Here is a 22,898-nt window from a genome sequence, read left to right on the forward strand (position 1 = left end):
CCTCACTCGTGAACAAGACCCCGATATTTTTTATATCCCATCAAAATCTAATTCCCGAAACAAAACATGATTTATTTTGCTTTATTTCATCGTGGTGTTTGCAGACTTCCATAATCTCTGAAGACCCTCAGTGTTTTTGTCATCCCAGCATATTGGCTCGTGTGCCTCTGAAAGCTTTTAGATTCATGTTTCATCGTCCATGCATGCAACTAAAAGTTGATGCCAGGGATAATCGGCACACAAAAACACAGTCTCTATCTTGGAAAGGCTTTACTGAACCACTCACACTGATACAAACACACACTGCTGAAAGCTAGGTTTACCCATTCCACTGTACCGTTGTTCAAGTCAAGTCAGCTCCAACAGACACTCATACGGCTCTGAAATTGACACAAAATAGAGGTGTGGATGAGCGAGAGGGTTAGAGAGAGAGAGAGAGAGAGACAGAACCACAAACCTTGTTGAATATAAAGAAATGGGTTGTGTGTGTGTGTGTGTGTGTGTGTGTGTGTGTGTGTGTGTGTGTGTGTGTGTGCGTGTGTGTGTGTGTGTGTGTGTGTGTGTGTGTGTGTGTGTGTGTGTGTGCGTGCGTGTGTGTGTGTGTGTGTGTGTGTGTGTGTGTGTGTGTGTGTGTGTGTGTGCGTGTTTGTGTGTGTGTGTGTCTGTGTGTGTGTGTGTAGGGAAAAACAAACCTAATGGTTACTCTCACTATTAATCTAGAGGAGTAAATGTGATTTGATGTTTTGTGCATGACTGAATCATTTTTATTTACCCAGCATGGTAGAAAACTGGAATCACTTTTGCAGAATGGGGAGTAGAAGTGTCAAAAGTTGAACTAGGTATAATTAGAGACACATTTAAGTTGAAAATACCTGACCTGAGGTCAGCACCAGACAGTGGCGGTTTTACCTTTAGGCATGGGTCGGCGGCCGCCTGGGGCCCCCTTATGTTGGGGGGCCCCCTAGCCCTGACTGCTGGCACCCCTCTGTTAATGCCACAATGGACTATTCCTTTAAGACGCCGATGCACAAACAGGAAGTGATTTGTAGTTATTCCACTCCAATCCAGTTGGTGGCAGTAATGCACCAAGTTGTTGTTTGCCAACTGCCATAAGACCATAAATAAGAAGAAGAGAAAGCAGAAGAAGAAGAAGAAGAAGAAGAAGAAGAAGAGAGGTGCGAGCGTTCGTAACAAACTCGAAGCGGTTGTCAAAACATTAAGCGTGAAATGGAGTTATCCTAGTGGCTCCAATAAGAGAAAGAAGCAGCTTGCTTTAAAAAAGCTTTTATCTTCACTTCCAAAAGTGACGTCATTTTTCAATGTAAATATCAAAAGGAAGCAGAAAAGGAAAGACGATGTAAAATGTTTAAAGGGAGGAAAACATAGACCAAAATGGAAAACAGAAAAAAAAGAAAGGCACAAGCACAGGAGCACTGACAGGAAACGGAAACAGAAAGCAGAGCAAATATTGAAGGCATTCAAAGGGAGAGAAAGACATGAAAAAAGAGTAGGACTAATAAAACGTGAAAATAACTTATGTCAGAAGAGGGGAGAGTTTCACAAGGATCATAAACACCGAACAATAGAAATACAAAAGATGGATTAAAGAAGCTATCGAGATAAGGAGACGTGGATGTGGGACCATGAACAGAGACAATGGAGTTTACTCGTTGGATCGTGCATGGGACTGCATCATCATAGAGGGGAGAGCGGGCAGCAGAGGGCGACAACGTCCTCTGCTGCCCGCAGATAAACGGAGAAGGAAGTGACACCACCATCAGCGTCAGCCTGACAAAGTTTGCAACCGCAAACGAAACGTCGCAGGTAAATAAAACCTTCCTGTGTTTTAAAAAGAACTAAAAGATGGAGGGAAACAACTAAAACATGCTGGGTGCCGACCCAGGGGGAAGGGAGTTGACCACCCCTGCTCTGCAGGAAATAAAATTATGTTTCTGTAGAGTTTTATACCTAAAATCAGTTATTTTAGTCAAAAGGGAAAGCATCCTTTATGTTCAGCAGCGTACGTGAAACTCTGGTCAGACGTGTTCCGTCACACTGACAAGAAATGGAAAAACCATTTTTCCCTGTAAATACGTTGTGACTCAGAAACTCCTGCCTCTGATTCAGATGGACCCGACCTTAAAGACCTACAAAGGTAGGAGAGATTTTGATTGCTGATTTCCGAGCCACAACAAACTAATGGTAGTAAAACCACAGAAGAAGAGAAGAACTGCTAAGATGACACCAAATCTGGCACTGTGGCACCTTCCCACAGTACGCTGACGTGTGCGTGTTTATATTTGAAGCTTCAAAACAATTAGAAAAATATGTTTTATTGCTTTGGCTCACTTTTGTACTCATGCTCATACTTTAACTCATCAGGTGGTTAAGATAGAAATTTATAGTTTTACAGATTGAGCATTTAGAGTCAAACTTATGGAATAGTCAGGTGTGATTTTATCACCAGTGGTGTTTTTCTGGGTGAGCTAACTTTAATGAAATCTGAGTTATTGATGCTGAACTATCTGCTGTTCTTCATCGCTGCCAGCATGGAAGAAAATCTGCTGAAGGCGCTCTTTCACTTGTGCAGACATTTTCCGTAGTTTACACCATGAAAGCAACAACTGGCAAGAATAACGAGACTGAGTCTCTGTAGGCTGTACGTTTGCAGAGTTTTTCATCCCTCTCACACCTGTTTTGTGTTTAATAAAAGACGAGTTGGAATGGTCAAAGTCTCACTGGTGCAGCAGTCCATCCGTCCATCTGAACACGTTCCCACCGACTGTGGAACCCCCGCGGTTTCTTGGACTTTTCATTAAACCATTTTCTGTTGTTTCATGAGTGCTCGTCAGATTGTCTGGCAACTGTTACGTAGCTGGCACACACACAGGCGCACACTTGCATGTATGCACACACACACACACATATATATTGTAGTGTTAGAGTACAAAAGCACACAAGAACAAGCAAGCAGGCTGACGACGAGTGAAGCAGACGGACTGAGTGAGAACAGACAAGAGAAGAATGGTGAGTTTCAAAGAAAGGCAGAGAAAAAAATGCAGTCAGCTTGTATGCAGGCGGTCACAGATGTCCTCGATTCTTGCTCTTCTCTCTGGATCTGCTGCAGCGTCCAAGTGTAAATGCCACCGCTGCTGACAAGAGATCAGAGTCAGGTGTCATGTAAGCCATGACTGACACTTCGATAGAGACAGATCTCAGTTCAGTGGAAGATGATATTACAAGTGGCATTAACCCCGGCAGATTGGAAAAAGCCAAGAGCTGCAGAACACGCCATATGACATACTGACATTTTGTGTGCGTGTGTGTGTGTGTGTGTGTGTGTGTGCGTGCGTGAGCAGGTTTGTTTTTATTGGTGCATTTGTTTGTTGGTGTGTCGGCACAAGAGCAGCTTGCCAAATTGACGTTGAGGTTGATTGATGATGATCTACTTGCACATTGCCTGGCCTTTCACAAACTGTTCCTTCCTCTGTGTCCACATCGTTTGCTCGACAGCTTGCATAAAACAATTGGAATATCATACTTTGCGTGTGTGTTTTTAAAATGTTTCCCCCTAAGAAGTTGAAGATTTACTGGATGAATGCACTTTGTGAGCATGTATGAGTTTGATGGGATAAGCAGGCTTCCATGTTCTGAAAATTCTTGTTAAAATCTCTTTTTTCCTGATTTTTCTTTCAGTGTGCTGTTTTGTGGTCCACAAACGGTGTCATGAGTTCGTCAGCTTCTCCTGTCCTGGAGCAGACAAAGGTCCCGACACAGATGTGAGTTACATTCATTCATAAACTGATGTATGATGTGAGACAAATGTCCGCCTCATCCACTATTAGCTGTGAAAGGCTCACAGAGAACTACAGTGCCTTTTGAGGGTCAAGTATGGTCATGTGTGTGCTGTATGTGGAGTGCTTATGAGCTCTCAGTGTTTGGCTGGAACAGGGGATGCAAAAGTCTACACAACACTGGCTGGTTAACCAGGATTTGGGTTGTGTATAAGTTACAAAATCTGTATTTTTAGCATTTTTCCAGTTTTATTTTACTCTTTATTAATGTTTCTTTAGCTCTGGGCTCAGTGCCGTCTGTTTGGGTTTACATGAGCTTGAAGCTGATTGTTTTTCTCCCATTGCATGGTGGAAGTGACGTTTTTGATCAAACAAGAGGTCCTCTGGAAGGTATTGATCCTGGAAATGAGAATCTTCCCAATTTTTCTACTTGACTGAACCCAACCAACGCCTTATTACTCCGCCTGTAACAGAAGAGTTGTCTGTTAACAATAAACAATCATTTCGCTTATAGGAGGAAATAGGTTCCCACAACTTTTAGATTGTTTTTTTTTCACTTGGCACTTGATGGTCTCCATAGTGACTCTAAAGAATGATCTAAAACAGTTTTCGTTTGTAAAACCTCCCCAAAGTTTTGGAAAAAGGAGTTTAATTTTTAGTTTAACAGTTTAAATGCATTCCTTCCATTAAAGTGTGCACTGATAAACAGCAGGTGAAACAACTCAGTGGTGCTGATGCCTTAGGCCTAGTCCACACGTAGCCGGGTTTTTTTGAAAACGAATATCCGCCCCTCCAAAAACTTGCATCCACACCACCTCGTTTTAAAAAAAAACTCTGTCCACACGTACCCGGATAAATAAGTTGTTAAGGACATTGCAGACCTGTAGGGGGCAGTACTTCCCCCGTTCTTATCTTCGTCCTTCGTCTGTGGTCTTCCGCAAGGAGCAGTAATTCCGCTTGCAAAAACAAACAAGCAGAAAGCGCTTGGGCAATTGATGGATCGGGTAGTGACAGAGCGCAGCTCTGAAGGCTTCCATGATGTCGGCTAGTGTAAACACAGGTCGCACACGTGATGTCAGCATTTTTTGTCGCGGAAAGTGACGTTGCGGACCTTAAAACTCTGGTTTTATCCGTCCACACGCAGACACCCAAAACGGAGAAAACGCAGATCTTCACTTTGGCCGGAGTTTTTAAAAAGATCCGTTTTCGTGTGAAAAAACTCCGTTTTCGTGTGGATGACAGGCCAAAACGTAGAAAAATATCTACGTTTTGGCAGATCCCCGGCTACGTGTGGACAGGGCCTTAGTCTCACCACCACCTGCTTCATTGGGCTGTCAGGATTTTGTAGCTGGTACTGATTTCATGATTGTCTTTTTCTGTTGCTGTGAATCCAGATCAAGAGGACTGGATGTAAATAACAAGGCAGAAATTTAATTAGTAGTAGAAATGCTGCATTTGTGTTAGTTTTGATGAATCAAAAAAGGATCATGAGAATTTTAGGGCCTTATATGCTTTATATCTACTGTGGTTTTCATAGTGATATTATTTACAAGGCTGATGACCGTCTATCACTAATAACTTATTTAAAATAAGACAAATGTGTTCATCTCATTTGCTGGAATTTAAAGAATCGTCTCATAAATACCTAAGACGCAGCTCTGTCAGTGCATGAGCTTTCAATCACCCTTACAACCATCCTGTTCACGAATCTCAACTTATATCGATTATTTTTGCCCTGCAAGCACTTTTTCGACAAGAATGCCATTCATGCAAATAAAACAGCGGCTCACGTTTAAGGAATGTGCAGTGACTTTAGGCTTTGGTACATTAAATGTATACCAAACCTGAAAGAGCTGGATTTTGACATATAGGTGAGAAAGCCCCGCCCACTTTGGAGCTATTTGCCTCAGCCAGGCGTAACAGTAGGACCATTAAACAGTGGCTCGTTTTCTTTGCAGACCAAGTCGTTCTTCAGATGACAAGAAGATGAACCAAACTGTTGGATCTACGTTATTCTGAATTAACCAGTTATGTAGAGAGCTTCTGTTGGTTCCCTGAGGTGAAATGTGCGTCTGCTTCAGGACCGTCGATCAGCTGTGACTAACAGATTTGTTTTGTGTACTTTACCCAACCAGACGTCGTTACTGTGAGGATTCACACAACATACAGGCACTGCCACACAACTACTCAGGCTTACTTCACCCTTTCCAGAGCTCGTTTCAGAGTTAGCTGCTGCTGCTAAGTAAGTTGCAAGTACATGACCATTGGGGCATCCTTATTTTATACAGTCAAAAGTTTCCCACAATCTTTGCTGGTTCCCACATTTTCAGTAAATATATAAATTATACATTGAATTGTACTTAAAAAAATCCTTATCTTATCAGCCCTTCATGCTGTAGGAATTACTGTTTTCTCTCAAATCCTCTACAGGAGCCAAATAATTGTCCACCAGCTTTACACACAACCCTTTTGGTAAGAAAGATGCATTCACGCCAACGTTCTAACACTTTAATGTAATTGGGAATGCATTTAACTGTACGTGGAAAATACAAACACACACATCATTTGATAAATGTCAGGATTGTATTCATTTTTAAACTGCAAATGGTGTCAGTTTAAAGTATGTTTGTTGGTGGCTGAAACTCCTATTTGGCTCATTTGTGCCACTAGTGTTCAGACTTGGAATTGCATCCACCTACAATCTGATCACCGAGCAAAGGACAGATAAGGTACAGGGCCGGGGCTCTTCAGTGGCCAATCAGATTACTGCATTTGCCAATGCCTCTCTGGCTCCGCCCCTAGAACCGCCAATGGTGTTGAGCGTAAACAACAGAACTTTACAGACTTTCATAGTATTTTAGCTCTAAATAGTCTTCTGGGACTGGATGTGAAGGTTTTTGTTCATGTGACACGCGTCTTGCATAAAACGTTGCAGAAACATAAACAGATGTGACTGTTAGAGACTTCCTCTGCTCATAGTCAGGATTTAATTTCCTTTTGTTTTCCCACAAAAGCTATTTGTCTGACCTGTAGGAGTTTTTAGCCATTAAATTTACCAGGGAGTGAAAGGCACAGGTGTGCGGTTGGTGATATTATTGAGCCACTGTTTGTTACCGTGGTGACCACTGGCTGCAGCTTAAACATTTCTTCTCATCTTGGTTTTTTCATACTTCTTGTAGAGTTTAGACATCAAAGTTTAGACCTTTTCTTAGATTATTACTAAGTTGAAGCCGCATTATCACCATAATTTTACCTTTATTTTATATTTTCCAGAAATTTATTGGCTTTTATTTTTCTGTCTGATTTTTCTGAACTTTTTGTTTCTTTATGAGCTGATTGGCCACTCTGTTAACTTTGAATGTTTTTTAAGGACAAATATGCAGAACAACGGCCTGGATTTTCATACTAGGTATTTCAGTCAACACCTCTCAAATTAGCTTCCCCTAAAACAGAGCGTAGTTTTCCTTTGGCACGGGGAAATCTGTTTTGTGGTTGCAAATATGACCTGGAAAGGTCATTCTGTATCCACACACCAAGTTAGTTGTCTGCGATACCTCATCGTCTCTGTTCAGAGTAAACGCGTGCTTCTGCTCTAACACTCAATACTCTTCATGCACGCAGTGCGGGAACTCAGATGTGCTTTATTCATCGTTGCCAAACACAAAAAGCCAGTTAGTCTCTGTTCTCGCTCTTCAGCGTCGCCACGCTGAAAGTGCTGCTAATGAATTTTCACTCTCGATGCCAGTTAGGTGGCACACATCCACAATAATATCGTCTCACAAACACAAATCAAGAACTGTGTTCCTAATGAGTGCAACGTCTTCAAATCTCCAGTGGTGATAAGATGTTAAACGTGCACCTCTTTACCAGGCTTTTTTAGGTTTTCCTCATCAAAAGTCCAGAAAGATCCATTAGTGCTTAAAAGATGAGACGTTAGAGAGGTTCAGTGCATGCGGGTACACCCTAAGCAATCTTGAGAGTGTGAGTTTTAATCGTCTTGTTTGTCAGTTTTGTAAAAGTAAGTTGGCTTTCAGTTTTCAGCCTCTCCTCTTTTGTGTAGCGCTCCTGGGCTCGGTTCTGTCATTCATCCGTGCATCTCCTCAGCCTGTCGAACTGCTACTGGCTGCCTCTCTCTTTCATCTCCCCCTCACTAACACTCACATTGAGCCCGTAGTGAATTTTAGCATGCCTGTTATTATGCCCATTATCAGCCAAACCGCTGTGGCTCAGAATCAGTTGGGAGGTCTTTTGGGGATGAACCTCTTTGAATTCCAGATGAAGATGCGGGATTCACCAGCAACTCTTTGAATAATAAAAACACTTGATCTCATTTAAGTTCCTCAGTAACTGACACTTTATTCAGTCAGACAGTTTACGGGAGAAAGTCTCTTTTTTCCAACTAGATCACAAACACGTTCATAGATTTTTACAATCTATTAGGCTGCAAATGTTTTGGGTATGACTTCATTGAACTCAGTTTTATTTTTAACATTCTGTTGCTCATTTCCAAACCAGCTGTTTATGTTCTCGTTTGATATGTTTTCATTCATTAAAGAATTATTCTGATCATCTCTAAAGAATATCTAGTCAAATATTGTTAAATGATGGGATGACAATTTGAAATCCTCTCTGAGAACCGTCATCTCTCAACGGGATAGCTCAGACCTTTTGAAGTGTGTTTTTGTGAAAATGTTATGAACAATTCGTGTCTTGCCTTTTACAACCTGGTAATCTGGCTGTAAAACCCCACGTTGTTTGTGTAGGGATGGCTCTTTTGTTCTCTCGTTCTAGAGGGATCTTTTACTGGTAATAATACACTATAAACCACCATTCTGTTACATGTAAAACATAAATAAATAACAGAGACTTGGAAGAAAAAACAAGAACTTTTTAACTCAGTGATGGCGCAGAAATCTGAGTTCTCTGTGTCACCCTGTGAGTGGATCTAAGCATCTGTCGGACAGATGACACCATCCTGAGGGTCACTTTCCACCCACAGTGCAGAAGGTGAGTGTGTGTGCGTGAATTCGTGTGTGTGTGTGTGTGTGTGTGTGTGTGTGCCCAGCCTCGAAGCCAAGATTAGCGTCATGACACCACACACACACTGATTCAGAAGCTGAGGGGCAGTGATGGAGGATGGCGAGAAGAAGGGATTCGTAGGTTTTAATGGATCATCTTCCCAGCTTGAGGAGAGCAAACCAAGACGTCTCATTTCTAAGCATAACAGACACATATCGGTGCATGTCTTTGGTTTCTAAATGTAATCATCAGTGCATAGAAATGTTATTGATAATTTCATTTTTTTTAAAGAAGATGAAATTATGTCTGAAAGGCATTAGAAAGAAGAAGAAATGTTCATTACTTTGCTCTTTTTTACACAGTTTAGTAAAAAGTTTGTTCTTATCTTAACTTATGGCAGCAGTCTAAGCAGAGAGACCCAGTCTTCCCTCTCCCCAGCCACTTGAGCCAGTTCCTCAGGGGGAATCCCAAGGCGTTCCCTGGCCAGCCGAGAGACATAGTCCCTCCACCGCGTCTTGGGTCTTCCTTTCGGCCTCCTTCCAGTTGGATGTGCACAGGAAACCTCACCAGGGAAGTGTCCAGGAAGCATCCGAATCAGATGCCTGAGCCACCTCAACTGGCTTCTCTCTATGTGGAGGAGCAGCGGTTCTACTCTGAGCCCCTCCCACATGACCGAGTTTCTCAACCTATCCCAGCCACCCTGCGGAGAAAACTCATCTCGGCTGCTTATATATGCGATCTGGTTCTGTTACTACCCAAAACTTGTGACCATAGGTGAAGGTAGGGCTGAAGATGGAGTAAATCGAGAGCTTTGCCTTCCGACTCGGCTCGGAAATGTCTCAGTGACACTCTCTCTCTCTCTCTCTCTCTCTCTCTCTCGAGAGAGACAGCTCTAAAGAGCTGTTTCGTTCATCACGGTACATCACTGGTGCTGAGCCTTAGCGGTAGAGACTGACGGCCAGTCGGCCTCAGCCCTGTAACAGCGCTGTGAAAGGGGAAGAAAAAAGGGAAAAATCTGAAGTGCAGCTCTGTCAGCTGAAAAATTGGCCTACGCCCCTTGAGCAAATGTAGCAAATGACTTGACAATGATTCTTTTGGGACAGTTTCCTCCAACTCTCCTTACTGCGTTATCTTGTTAAAGCTGTGCTGTCTTGTTTAGGTTTGAGAGGGAAGGGCTTGGTGTTGTTGATTGGTTGGGTGTCCAGTAATAAGCATCCTGATAGGCCATAAGACCATACCGTTTTATTTGTTAAGCGCTTTAAACACAGCCATGCAGTGGACCAAAGCGCTGCACAATGAAAACAACCTGCTAAAATATAACATTTGAAAGTACGGCTAAAAGAACTAAAACCAGACTGGCAATGAAATTATAAATTACAGAAATGTAGGCAATAAAATGGAGAGGAGAAAAACCTTTAGGCTTAATACTAAAACCAGGTTTCAAAAGAAAAGACTAAAACCCAAACTATTAAAAACCTTAAAATATACATAAGTTCAATTATGCAATCAATGGGATGGAGGTAAACATATAGACTTGATACTAAAACCACATTTAAGAGTTAAAAGCCAGGGAGAAAAGGTGCGTTTTCAGTGATTGAAGGTGCCAGCCTAACGTGGAGGGGATGAGTGCCATAGTTTTGGTGCACATACAGAGAAGGCCCTTTCAAGCATGTCTTAGGAACCGCGAGGAGGAGCTGATCGAGGAGGGTGGTGGAGCAGCACACTCAGGGAAGAAGTGGTTGGCCACTCAATGACTTAAAAACTAAAAGGAGATTTTTAAAATGATTCCTAAATTGGACCGGCAACCAGTGAAGGGATCGGAGAATTGTTGTGATGTGTAGTCTTCTATTAGCTCCAGTGAAGAACCTTGCTGCTGCTTTCTGAACCATCTGGGGTCTGGACAGAGTTGCTTTGCTAATGCCATAAAGGCAGGAGTTAGAATAGTCAGATGTTATGAAAACGTGGGCCACGGACTCTAGATGGCGTTTACTCAGAATGCGCTTGAGTTTGGCAATGCGCCTGAGGTGGTAAAAACAGGACGTCACTGTGCTGTTAACCTGAGCGCCCATCTTTAACCCTAATCCTTTCCATTTTCACTCCTAGGCTGGAAACAGTTGAGGTCAGAGTGGAGGTCAGCTCTAACATTATCCAGACTGAAAACAGTTACTTCCTTTTGGGAGTCTTTAGGTGGAGAAAGTTTTCAGCCAGCCACTCAGTCAAGCAGAGGTTTAGAGGAGTCAGTTGGTTTGAGAGAAAAGTCGATGACGAAAAGAAACATCTGTCGATAGATGTATGCCATTATTGAATCATCGTCCAGTCCTACTTTGGGCTGCACTTTTCCTGGTCCCTCACCTAGGACCTGTTTGCCTTGGGTGACCCTACCAGAGGCATACAGACTCAGACAATTTACCTCCTAGGATCATTGGGGCACTCAACCCCTCCACCACAGTAAGGTGGCAGCATATGGGGGGAAGAAAACATTTTCCATTTATTAAGACTTTACAGTCATAAGATACAACCACTTACTACATTGTTCTGGATCGTGTCGTATGTCATAAAGCATATGAGCAACTCATAATCATTAATTACAAAGTCAGCTTTTAGTTTGATAGCCGCTATTATATGATGCAGTGACATCATCACACTATTGTACTGAGTCATATCAACGAGTCATAATTATGAGACACAAAGTCGGAGACTTTTCAAGTCATGATCATGACGATCGCCATGATAAAGTCTCATTTATGACTCAAAATCATCAACCTAATCATATAATGTAATATAGTAACTGTAATGGATTAGAATTACATTTAATTAATGACCATAAAACATTAAAGATTCATATCGAATATGAACCCCATCTAATGGACACTGGGTTATTTAAATTAGAAGATTGGATCTTTTTATTACAGGGAAATTAAATAAACACTTTGCATGAACTGAGAGACAAGAGAAGAGAGAGAGAGAGAGAGACTTTCAAACGTTTAAGGAAATTTATTTACTAAATAATTTTAAACAATTTAACAAGACTAACTCTCTAATGATGAATGTTCTGTTGGAATGAGGTGTGAGGTGGATGGTGTGTGTGAACGATGTCAAGTTCAGAACCTCCGCATCTGGAGAAGCAGAGTTGAGTGGGGATGATGTTTTGCACCTAACTGATCAAGTTTGAGCCCGTGATCATAAACACATGAGACACCAGTTTTGTCGCATCCACATACCCTTCAGTGAGACCTCCACGATGGATCCAGAATGCCCAGGTCCTCCAGGACCTTCCTTCTGGTACTGGAGCCAATGGTACAGCGTCACAGCACGACAGACTAGTCCTTGGATAGTCTCCAGGTAAAAAGTGACAGGTGTTTCACAGCGTCAAAAGGGGACCCTCCTTGGGTCAGCGAGTTCAGCTTTTATTCTGAAGGAACCGTTGTTGGTTGATAACAACGACAGATTTTTCCCAGCTTGATAGTTCTTAGCTTAAAAAGAGAAGTATAGATGGCCTTTCCATACTTCACTTAACATGCGGTGAACTTCAGGGGATCTTGAGATCTTGTTGAATACTGAATTAAAATGGCGTTGGAACTGTTTTATTAATCTGGATGTTTTTGATTCTGGACGAATCAAAGCTGACAGAATTAATAAACACCAAGAGACTCTGCCACTCTTCAGACGGGGAAGGTTCTGATTGGATCAGCACAGCAATGTGTCATGTGATGATTTACCTTAATGCCTAGTGACTAAAATAAGTCATTTACGTATTAAAAACATATTAATCATAATATTGTGATTTCCCAGATCGGTCACATTGTATTATTGACTAACAGTTGTTTTGATTCGCTTTATTGAAAATAGAGTTCTTTGATCTAATGAAAGAAAAGAAGAGTCTTCAGCTTCTGTCTTTATTGCTGGAACGTTAACAGTTTAGAAGCGAATGCATGACCTTGAGGCTGTTTCATGCACTCTGGCACTGTGTCAAAGGGAACTGTGGTTAGAGGATAATAACCTTGAGAAATGGCTCCTTCATCACGTTACATAACATTTATGATGATGACCTTCCTATAATTGACTTTGCAAATCATGATTATTAGTTACAAAGTCGTAAGTATGTCTAAAACAATTACAGATCAGTAATAATCACGAGTCTCTTCTTGCTTATGACTAACTCATAATACTCACTTCAAACACAGCCTTAGCCACCTTCCACAACTTTCCCTGAACCGGAGCAACGCACTGCAGACATATAGTTTTAACTCTAGTCCACAGCAGTGTTGTGCTGTTTTACCAGCCACTTTTGAATCTGTTCCATTGCAGTTCGCCACACAGTCAGAGGAGAAGTGACTCATTCAGCTTCACATTCTAATGTATGTGCTCCCTTCCATTAATTCTGCCCTGACTTGATTTAAGTAGAAATCCGACACATTGGAGCAGGTGAGACTAGCAACCCCTCATTAAGCCAGTGTCTACATAAACTGCTACGGCCACCCTCTGCCCTCTGTTCCTCATTACAGCCAACATCAGCGCTCAGGCCTGTTGACTCTGCTGAAACCTACACAGTTGGCTCCGACGGTGCGATGAAGCAGAGTGAGAGGCGTCATTAGCCACTGGCTTCACTGAAAATGAGAAGATTGCTGAGAAAGAAAAGCTAGGGACCAATAAGCAGAGACTGGAATTAGTTATGGAAGAAGTATTTTTAATGACAGTTTCTTTATATTTTTACTGGTAATTGTCTCCAGAACCCTACAGCAGAGGTGATTATTACAAGAAATAATCCATAATTTATTCTTTTAAATTGTCATTTCAATTCATGTAGTCAAAATGTGTAATCTCAGAATTAGTTTAAAACAGGCGTTGACAAGAGAGTGGCAGCTCCCATGCTGTACCAATGCCACACTTTGACGAGTCTTCATAAACATGTTTTTGTTGTCTCTGTTCCTTTTGACAAGGCTATCACCATGAAGACAAGACAAGAGACAGCAGCAGACTAAGAATCGGCACAAACAGCAAGACTGAAGCAAGAAGTTTTCTAACGTGTCTCTTTTAACTAAATAATCTCACAGATCATGTAACTGACACCATTTAGACAAGAAAATATTGTGTGATTAACCCCGGTTTCACACTAGAATCATCGGCAGCACAAAACGGTAGCGGAACGGTTTACTCACAGACTTCAAACCGATCCCTTTCACACCGGGAGAGTCTTGGCAGCGGCACGGCTTCCTCGCTGGGCTCTTGACTGGATATGCGAGTTCACACAATCCCTCGAGACTTCAGGTCATGGTTTGTGTATGCAATCCACTATTAAACCAAAAAGAAGGATTTAGCTATTTGGGGACCCAAGGCGAACACAGACATGGGCCCTCTTACACTACATTTTTGACAATCTTATCTTTAAGTGGATTTGCGAGACTCTACCCTCTTCTGACATGAAATATTTTCACGTTTTATTAGTCCTCCTCTTTTTTCCTGTCTTTCTCTCCCTTTCAGTGCCTTCAATATTTGCTCTGCTTTCTTCTTCCTGTCAGTGCTCCTGTGCTTTTGACTTTCTTTTTTTTCTTCTATTTTCCATTTTGGTCTATGTTTTCCTCCATTTTCCATTGTCTTTCCTTTTCTGCTTACTTTTGATGCTTACATTGAAAAACGACGTCACTTTTGGATGTGAAGATAAAAGCTTTTTTGAAGCAAGCTGCTTCTTTATCTTATTGGAGCTGCTAGGATAACCCCATTTCGTGCTTAATGTTTTGACTACCGCTTCGAGTTTGTTACGAACGCTCCTGCTTCATCTTCTTCTTCTTATTTATGGTTTTATGGCAGTTGGCAAACAACAGTTTGGTGCATTACTGCCACCAACTGGATTGGAGTGGAATGACTACAAATCACTTCCTGTTTGTGCATTGGCGTCTTAAAGGAATAGTCCATTGTGGCACTAACAGAGGGGTGTCAGCAGTCAGGGCTAGGGGGCCCCCCCAACATAAGGGGGCCCCAGGCGGCCGCCGACCTATGCCAAATGGTAAAACCGCCACTGTGTTTTATATCGCTGTTTGATGTCATATATGATGTTGTTCCTCTCCACTGCCAGGATTAACTCATTCACTGCCATTGACGACTAAAGTCGTCATCTTAAATCCAACTGTTCACTGCCAATGTCATTTGCATTTTTTTACTGTGTGGGCATCGGAACGAGCCCCCGCACCATGAGAACAAACATCTCAGCTCTAAAGCCGATCTTTTTCCGTGTACGTCACACGTCACGTGATCAGGAAGCAGAAGATCCATGTGTTAGGAGATCGTTTTGGGCCGCTGCTGTAAAAAAAGTGAGGTGAGAACCGGAAGAGCTTCTGCCGATCACAATTCGACAACGGATTATGAAAGAACGGATAAAGCTCGAAATGCCCAGATTCTTCCTGATGTGAGAGGTAAGTCTCCGCTTTGTTTTGGTTGTTTTGACGTCAACATCATCCTAGCGCTCAACGTTCTGTGATTCTTAAAAAAACAGAAAAAACGGTGAGAAACGCTGGCAGCGAAGGGCTTTACCGATCAGGAAACGGCTGGCAGCAAATGAGTTAAGGCCATGAAATAAACACTGCTGCAGTTCTGAAACAATGCTGTGAATAAATAAGTCATTGGGTCACATGTAAGCTTCATATACAGTATATGAAACTACATCGCTGCAGTACTTTTATTTTGAAAATTACTGGGGATTTTACACTGAAACAGTGTGATTTCCTGTCTAGCCCTATGTTAACTGCGGATATGTACACATCCCAGAAGCGGCTCGCGGCAAAAATAGAACCCGATTCTATCTTTAGCAGAGCTTCTGGGACATGCCTGGAAATTGCCGCGTCGCTTCTTGTTTGAAACAGTCCACAGACCATGATGGACTGTATTTGAGGCAGTGACGGTCCACTACTGTTCCACGCCGCTGATGCTTTCTGTGTGAAACGGGTGTAAGAAAGGAGCTGTTGTTTTGGTTGTTGTTCAAGAAGATCAAAAAGTTTTAGTGTGCCTAAAAGTCATCAAGGAACACAAATGAGATTTTGGACAGAAGTCATTAATATGAAGTGAATTTTAATCATACGCTGCTGAAAAAAACAGCACATAGCATAGGTGTTAACAGCATATGTCATGTTTTGGTGCTGGTTGAGCTGGTATCCAGTACGCTGGTCCAATATGGAATGCTGGTCTAGCATTCCATAACCAGTATCCCATGCTGGACCAGTACACTAGCACCAAAACACAAGAAATACCAGCTATGTTGGTCTATGCTGGTGTTTTCAGCAGGGTGTACATTTACAGCTGATTCACCTTTGGAGTAATTTAAATTCAAGATGGCCACCACTGTTAATCTTCGTCAATGCAACATGGCTACACCTTCAGGAACAAAGAGTAGAGGCATAAAGGCTTAATTCTGAGGTTTATGTTCCTCTATCCTCAACCGTGGGTACTTATTGGTACCATGTAGTACTTTGGTTTGTAGTTTATTTTTTTTCTCCGTGTCCTGTCTGGCTGTGAAGCAAACAGAATTGATGTCTGAATGCTGGTGACGGGGGGGGGGGGGGGGTCCATAAAAATAAACCACCAATGAGGAACAAGAGTCTGCATATCGAACACAGTTTTTTACTTTTAGTGCAAACAGAAGGCATATTTTCATTTAATGCAAAGATAAATGTTTATTTTTCTCTGGAATTATTTGCTTACTATACATCAGATTCATTCATTCATTAAAGTATATTATATTATAGTATTATAGCAAAGTTGGACACAAATTAGCTTAAACATTCTTTCATGCCCCTTAACAACATTCTAACATAGTATAGCTATAAAGATATTGTGGATATTAAAAAACAACAATTATTGGAGTGGTTTTCTCACATTTGTACTAAAACCTCCATCAATAATATGTTTCGAACCAAAAGCAACTACTGGACCGTCCAGTTGTCGGTCTCGGCAAACTGCCGCACTTCCGCTCTTCCCTGGGTCCTCCACTCATTACACACTCGTGTATTTGACAACAGAACATCACTAGTGTGAGAGGTTCTTCACTCAATATCAGAGAAGGAGAAACAGCCGGCTGCAACCACTTCAGTTTTAGGGCAAACTACCAGAGTCCCAAAAAGAAAATCACCACTTGAAGTCGCGGACAGCAAGAGACATTTGGACCTAGAGACAACCGGTTCCGGTGAAGGCAAAACCAGTGAAGATACCTGAGGCTAGGAGGCACTGTTCCATAACCCGGTTTGTGTTCAAAACCCATTGATTACAGATTTGCTGTACAAGCTTTAAATCATTCATCCATTCTGTCTGTTTTGTTAATTCTGGTGAGAAAAGGTTGTCTTTTTTTGTGCACGATGGGCAAAATACATCGCAGTTAAAGCAACAACTCGTTTCAGTCGGACAGCGATAGCAGCCGTAAAAGGAATGTTGGACTCGGGGATGTGTTTTTTCAATGCTGCACTTAATTGTGCAGAAAACCAAGATGGCAACCGCCTCTCATAACTGCTGCCTGTAAACAGAAGGATGGTGAGACTAAGAGCCAGAGCATTGACTCTGAGGGAAGGAGTTTCTGACACACTGACAGTTGTTGAGTTGAAACATGGTGAATCCCTTGTTCCTTCTCCCTATTCCTACTGCTGCTGGCAGCTGTGACAGCTGACTACTTCTTGTTTTTCTAACTCTGAAAAGTAGCAGCCTCTGTCCTGAAACTGTTACTGGACACTTTTACTCTCCCTCCTCTTTTAGATTTACCACCTATTGCTCGACCACAGAACTTTATCTCACTTTCAAAGCGGGTTTCAGGTCATTTTAGATCTCATTTCTGTGCACAAACAGAAATGTTTCCGAAAAGGTGTCCCGGTAGACTCGGCCTCTCCTGCTGTGACACACAGTCACTTAAATCTCAGCAGCACCTCGGACCATTAGCCCCTCAGCTCCGAGCCGCTCAGCTCTGATCCGCTGCAGCAGCAGCTGTGAGATCTATATGAGATGAAGATGCAGAGTGAATATTACACAATCTCTCTATATGTTAATTCTGCAGTGCACAGGGAGCAGATTACAGATTAGAGACTCGAGCCACACTCTGTGCATCAACACTTGCTGTAAAGTGCAGGCAGAGAGACCTGAGAAGAATTACATCAACGTAAGGCAGCAATCTGACATGAGGCAAGTCATTTAGAAGGCTGTGATGTCAATCCAGAGACACATTTCTCCTGTTTGTACTGCCGCCTGATTATGCAAGACCACAATCTGTCTGTATGTTAAGCAGGAAGCAACATGACTTTAGGCTGACCAGATGTCCCGTTCTGACGCAGACTCTAGTAATTCCACACAGATTACGTTCAGCCAGCTGAGCATTGATTTAGTAATACGGAGCTCACCAGCACTGAGACGTTCAATGATGGATGATTTTATTTCCCTGAACCATGTTTGAATAAAGTCTGTTTGATACAGAATCTAGATTAAATGATAAATGACCCGCACTTGTATAGCGCCTCTCAGAGTAAGGACTCCAAAGCGCTTTACATTACAGTGTATCATTCATCCATTCACACACACATTCACACACTGATGGTGATGAGCTACGATGTAGCCACAGCTGCCCTGGCTGACAGAGGCGGGGCAAACAATCCCCACAAATGGAAATATTTTAGTATTATCTCGTGCATTTATACATTTTTGAAAGTCATAGTTCAGCCAAATGTGTATTTCTGGTGTTTCTGACAATGATTGTGCTCTTTTGTATCAGATAAATATTTGATTAAAGCCCTTGTTTCTTTAGCTTTCTCTTCTAATGACACATTCTTTCATCTAATATTTCTTTTATCCAGATGTTTAAGCTTTTCAAACGTTTTTTTTTTGGATAGTTCTCATCTTTTTGTTTATTTTCAGTCGTTCTACTTGGTGTCTTTTCACTGAAATATTAATGCTGTTTGTTTTGTAACTATTATGCCTTTTTAATTATTCAATCATAAAAGAAGCTTTTTGGCATCTTAAAGCGTGTTTCTGTGTAAAAGGTGTAAATTATTACCATTTAAACAGCTTCGGTCCAATTAGACTTTCACAGCAGTCCATGTGAACAGTATTTCATAAAGATTTACAGTGCTGCCATTTTTAATGTATACAGTTATTTATTTTTTTGGACGATTTTAGACTTAATTATCACCAACAGCAAAACACTGCACTTCCTGTGCATTCGCGGGTCAAATCAAGCATGAAATAATTCATATTTCTGCCAAAATGATAAAATGTGGAAAAGTTAAAGACGATGTGAAAGGTTTACTAAATTTATCACAGTGAACTTTAGGACATTTGGGGTATTGTTGTATGTGCGACAGTTGGCAATTTGTTCTTTGCTGATAAGCTGTAGATTGCCTTGTGAATGGCCAAGATAGTTATACCTGTTTGACAATTATTTAAAAAAAACACCTTTACAGGCCTGTAAACTCATAGAACCGATGTTGTGTGAACACATAACAGACAATTCATGGACGTTTATCCGGTTGTTTTCATCCAGATGTCCTGAAGGGATCAGATATGTAGTGCATGTGTCGAACACGGAGGAGGTGCTTTCATGGTGTGGAGCTGTATTTCATCCATGGTGTTAAAGATCTTGTCAAAACTGAGCATCAGATTTCAATCCATCATTCTTGAAAGTCATTGACAGCTGACCTAATTTTTTAACAGGTTAAATATCCCATACTGGCACCCCCCAAAGACCAGACGTTACCGGTATTATTGATGTGCCATCGTGGTAGAAAATAAAAACAACCCGATGAGATTCAAGGATCTGAGTTCAGGATTGTGCTTTACAGGAAATGATGGTTATAAATTCATAAAAGCTTTGCATTTTTTCCCTTCTTGAATGCATTTCTACTCATCTTTGTGCAGAGAAAATACCCAAACATAGAGGCACATGACTTGGACTCGAGTCAGACTCGAGCCATTATTTAATGACTCCTGACTTGACTTGATAAAATCTACAAAGACTTATGACTTGACTCGGACTTGAACTCCAATGACTTGCGACTTGAATCGACTTGCTTCTGTTGACTTGATGATGACTTGTGCATATTTTATATTTTAGCACAAAAGTGGCACAGCATGGTCAAAAATCCTAAATCAGTCTTTGTTCCGGGTTTGATTTACTGCTAAATGCAGCTGCACTTTGTTTACAATCAGTTGCACTTGCTGCTTGTTTGAGCAAAAACTGTAACTGAAGCTTTAAGAAGCTTTATTTCTGGAATTTATTTATTATTATCGTCATTAAAGTGAAGTTTGACAGATGACTTGATTATGACTTGAAAATTCTAAGTTAAGGACCTGGACTTGACTTGGACTTCCAGATCATTGACTTTGGACTTGACTTGGACTTGGTTGTCTTTGACTTGGACTTGACTCGAGACTTGACTGGAAAGACTTGTGACTTACTTGTGACTTGCAAAGCAGTGACTTGGTCACACCTCTGTTTCTCAGCATAATATAAAGAAGTGAGAAGCGGCTCAAAAGTATTTGCTCAATAATTTTTTTGCTTTTCAATTTAAGTTACTTAGAGGACGATCTAATGATGGGGTTCAAGCGGCAGTCGATCAATGCAAGTCTGCAGCAGTGTAGCAATGACTTTGCATTACATGCTAAGATGTTTCAGTGATTTGCATGAACGTCTGTATTTAAATTATTAGAAATTAATAGGCTCTGAAATCTCAGATGCCTGAACAGCTGCGGAATGTGAGTAACTCCATATCTACTGATTTAATTACAGATATCAAACCTCAATCTATTTAGTGTATCCGCGCCTAATTACATCACCCCGTGTGTTGCCGTTTGTTAAAGAAATGTGGGGATTATTTGGCACGCTATGTTCCACACCTGTTGTCTTACTGCAGAAAAAGTCTACCAGGTGGTCCCTTAGACTTTTAGGGTGCATGCATAACTGCACTGTGAAACACAACTTTTTCTTCTCTTTACATCCAGGAACTTTGTTGATGCCATCCATCATCCAGCTTATATAGATAAATGTCTGACTGTGTGTGTGTGTGTGTGTGTGTGTGTGTGTGTGTGTGTGTGTGTGTGTGTGTGTGTGTGTGTGTGCGTGTGTGTGTGTGCGTGCGTGCATGCGCGTGTGTGTGTGTGTGTGTGTGTGTGTGTGTGTGTGTACCGGTGCAGATGCCTGCCTCCCTTCCACCAGGGCGGACTCTGCACAGCGGTGTCTGTAGCACATTTTAGTAGGCCTGAGCCAGTGGGCCAATAAAGCAGCACTTTGCTTCTCTGCTTTATGAGCTGTTTTATGATGCTTGCAGGTTTGTTTGCAACTGGCAGAATTTTTATTATTAACAGTCCGTCACCAATATTGACCTGCATGGAAAAAATTAAGAGCCTTGGATGCTCAACTTTATACAAGGTATCCGCGGGTCCTTAACAAGTCTTAAATTTGCTTTTCCAAATTTAAGGCCCTAAAAATCCTTACAAATGACAAATAATCCTTATATAAAGTTTCCAAAGGTCTTAAATTACCAAAGACCCAATAAACAAGATTCTTTTATTTCTATACAATTTTCGTGAATTTCTAGTTAGTGTTCAGCTTTTTTTGTGTATGATGTTCGCATAAGCGGAACCGTACACATTCTGTGAAAGGGGGCTATTTTTAAATGAGCACATTAGCTTATTAAGCTAGTGGGAGCTTCCGCCATGGGGAAGTGCAAGTTTAATGGCAACTGGATGGCTAATCCCTCATTTGCGACGTGGTTCCAGGCAACAGCTGAAAATTACAGCTTAAATAAAATTTTTAAAAGAGCTTAAATTTAGTCAAAGTGACCTTAAAAAAGGTCTTAAAAAGTGTTAAATTTGGCTCCCTTAAACCTGCAGATACCCTGTTTATATCATGCAAACAGTTTAAAATATTTTAGGGGAACAAAGATCTACGTGTATATTTAAGTGTGTTTTAATGTATTAGTTAGAAAGCTGAGTGAATTTATGTTAAAACCCTGGGTGTTGATTTAAAGAATTTAAATAGGCGTGTCTGGTGAGACTTGCCACATACAAAATGTAAAACCCAACAGTCTAAATATCTATAAAAAGAAAAGAATAGCTGTCATGATGAATTTCTCTCTTCTTGTTGATTGTTTTCCAAATGTACACACGCTAAATCAGAGGTTCTCAAAATCCCCTCCCTGAATTTAAATACTATTAAGAACCTAAATATGTTTAAAGACCAAGTTCAACGAAAATCATGTCTTACTTGTTTTATTTTTTAAAATACGGTCGGTCCTTCTGAGTTTCACATGCAGGCTAAACATGAAAATTGTCTTCTACCCCTATTTTCTGCATTAGCCGCTAATACGAAATAGACAGGGAAACACTCGGGTCAGAAAATGCACACAGATCTATGTCACACAGAAAATCTGCATTCATGGACTCACTCGTCTTGGCTCACGGCGAGGAAAGCTGTTTTTGGTTTAGCGTCTGGGATAGAGCAGAGGGTGTCTGGGCTAGTCGAAGCTAACTGTTAGCATTAGTACAGCAGAACTTCTTCAGGCTTGTGTTATTTGTGGAGATTAACATTGCAAAGCAAACAGTCAGTGGTAGAGTCACTGTTAAGTAATCAGATGTGAGATGTCTAAATACCAGGAAATAAGACTAAATCCTGCCATTTTTGCCTTCCTGCTTCCATCTCTCACCCTGGATTCTCATCAGTTCTCTTGTTTGCTCTTCCTTCTTCCATCTCAGGAACATTGCTAAGCTGAGTCCCATTCTGCCCCACTCTGAACTTGAGACAGTTCTCCACACCTTCATCTCCTCACGCTTAGACTACTGTAACTCTCTTTTCACGTGTCTGAGCAGAACCTCCCTGAACCGCCTAAGGTGGTTCAGAATGCCTGTGCTCGGCTTCTGACCAAGTCCTCCAAACACACCCACATCACCCCGCTTCTCCTCCAGCTTCACTGGCTGCCAGTCAACTTCAGGCTTCATTTCAAGATCCTGGTTCTGGTCTATCCCCCCCATCCTATTCCATCTTCCTCATGATCCTCTGATTTCCCTCTTTCCTATTCACACTCTCTCTTTCTGTCATGGTCTGCATCTGCCCCCTCCTTTATGTGC

At 41.5% G+C, this 22,898-nt stretch overlaps 1 protein-coding gene across 3 annotated transcripts in view; it reads left to right on the plus strand.

The window, feature by feature from the left end:
• The window catches only part of prkcab (protein kinase C, alpha, b), a 239,375-nt gene that overhangs the window by 75,290 nt on the left and 141,187 nt on the right, over positions 1–22,898 (plus strand). For all 3 annotated transcript variants that reach the window (XM_054750570.2, XM_054750571.2, XM_054750572.2), the window contains exon 3: positions 3,697–3,779. In XM_054750570.2, the coding sequence (XP_054606545.1) occupies positions 3,697–3,779 (83 nt within the window). The remainder of the gene's footprint in view (positions 1–3,696; positions 3,780–22,898) is intronic.

Source organism: Nothobranchius furzeri, chromosome 12, assembly GCF_043380555.1.
Source record: "Nothobranchius furzeri strain GRZ-AD chromosome 12, NfurGRZ-RIMD1, whole genome shotgun sequence".
NCBI classification, from domain to species: domain Eukaryota; kingdom Metazoa; phylum Chordata; class Actinopteri; order Cyprinodontiformes; family Nothobranchiidae; genus Nothobranchius; species Nothobranchius furzeri.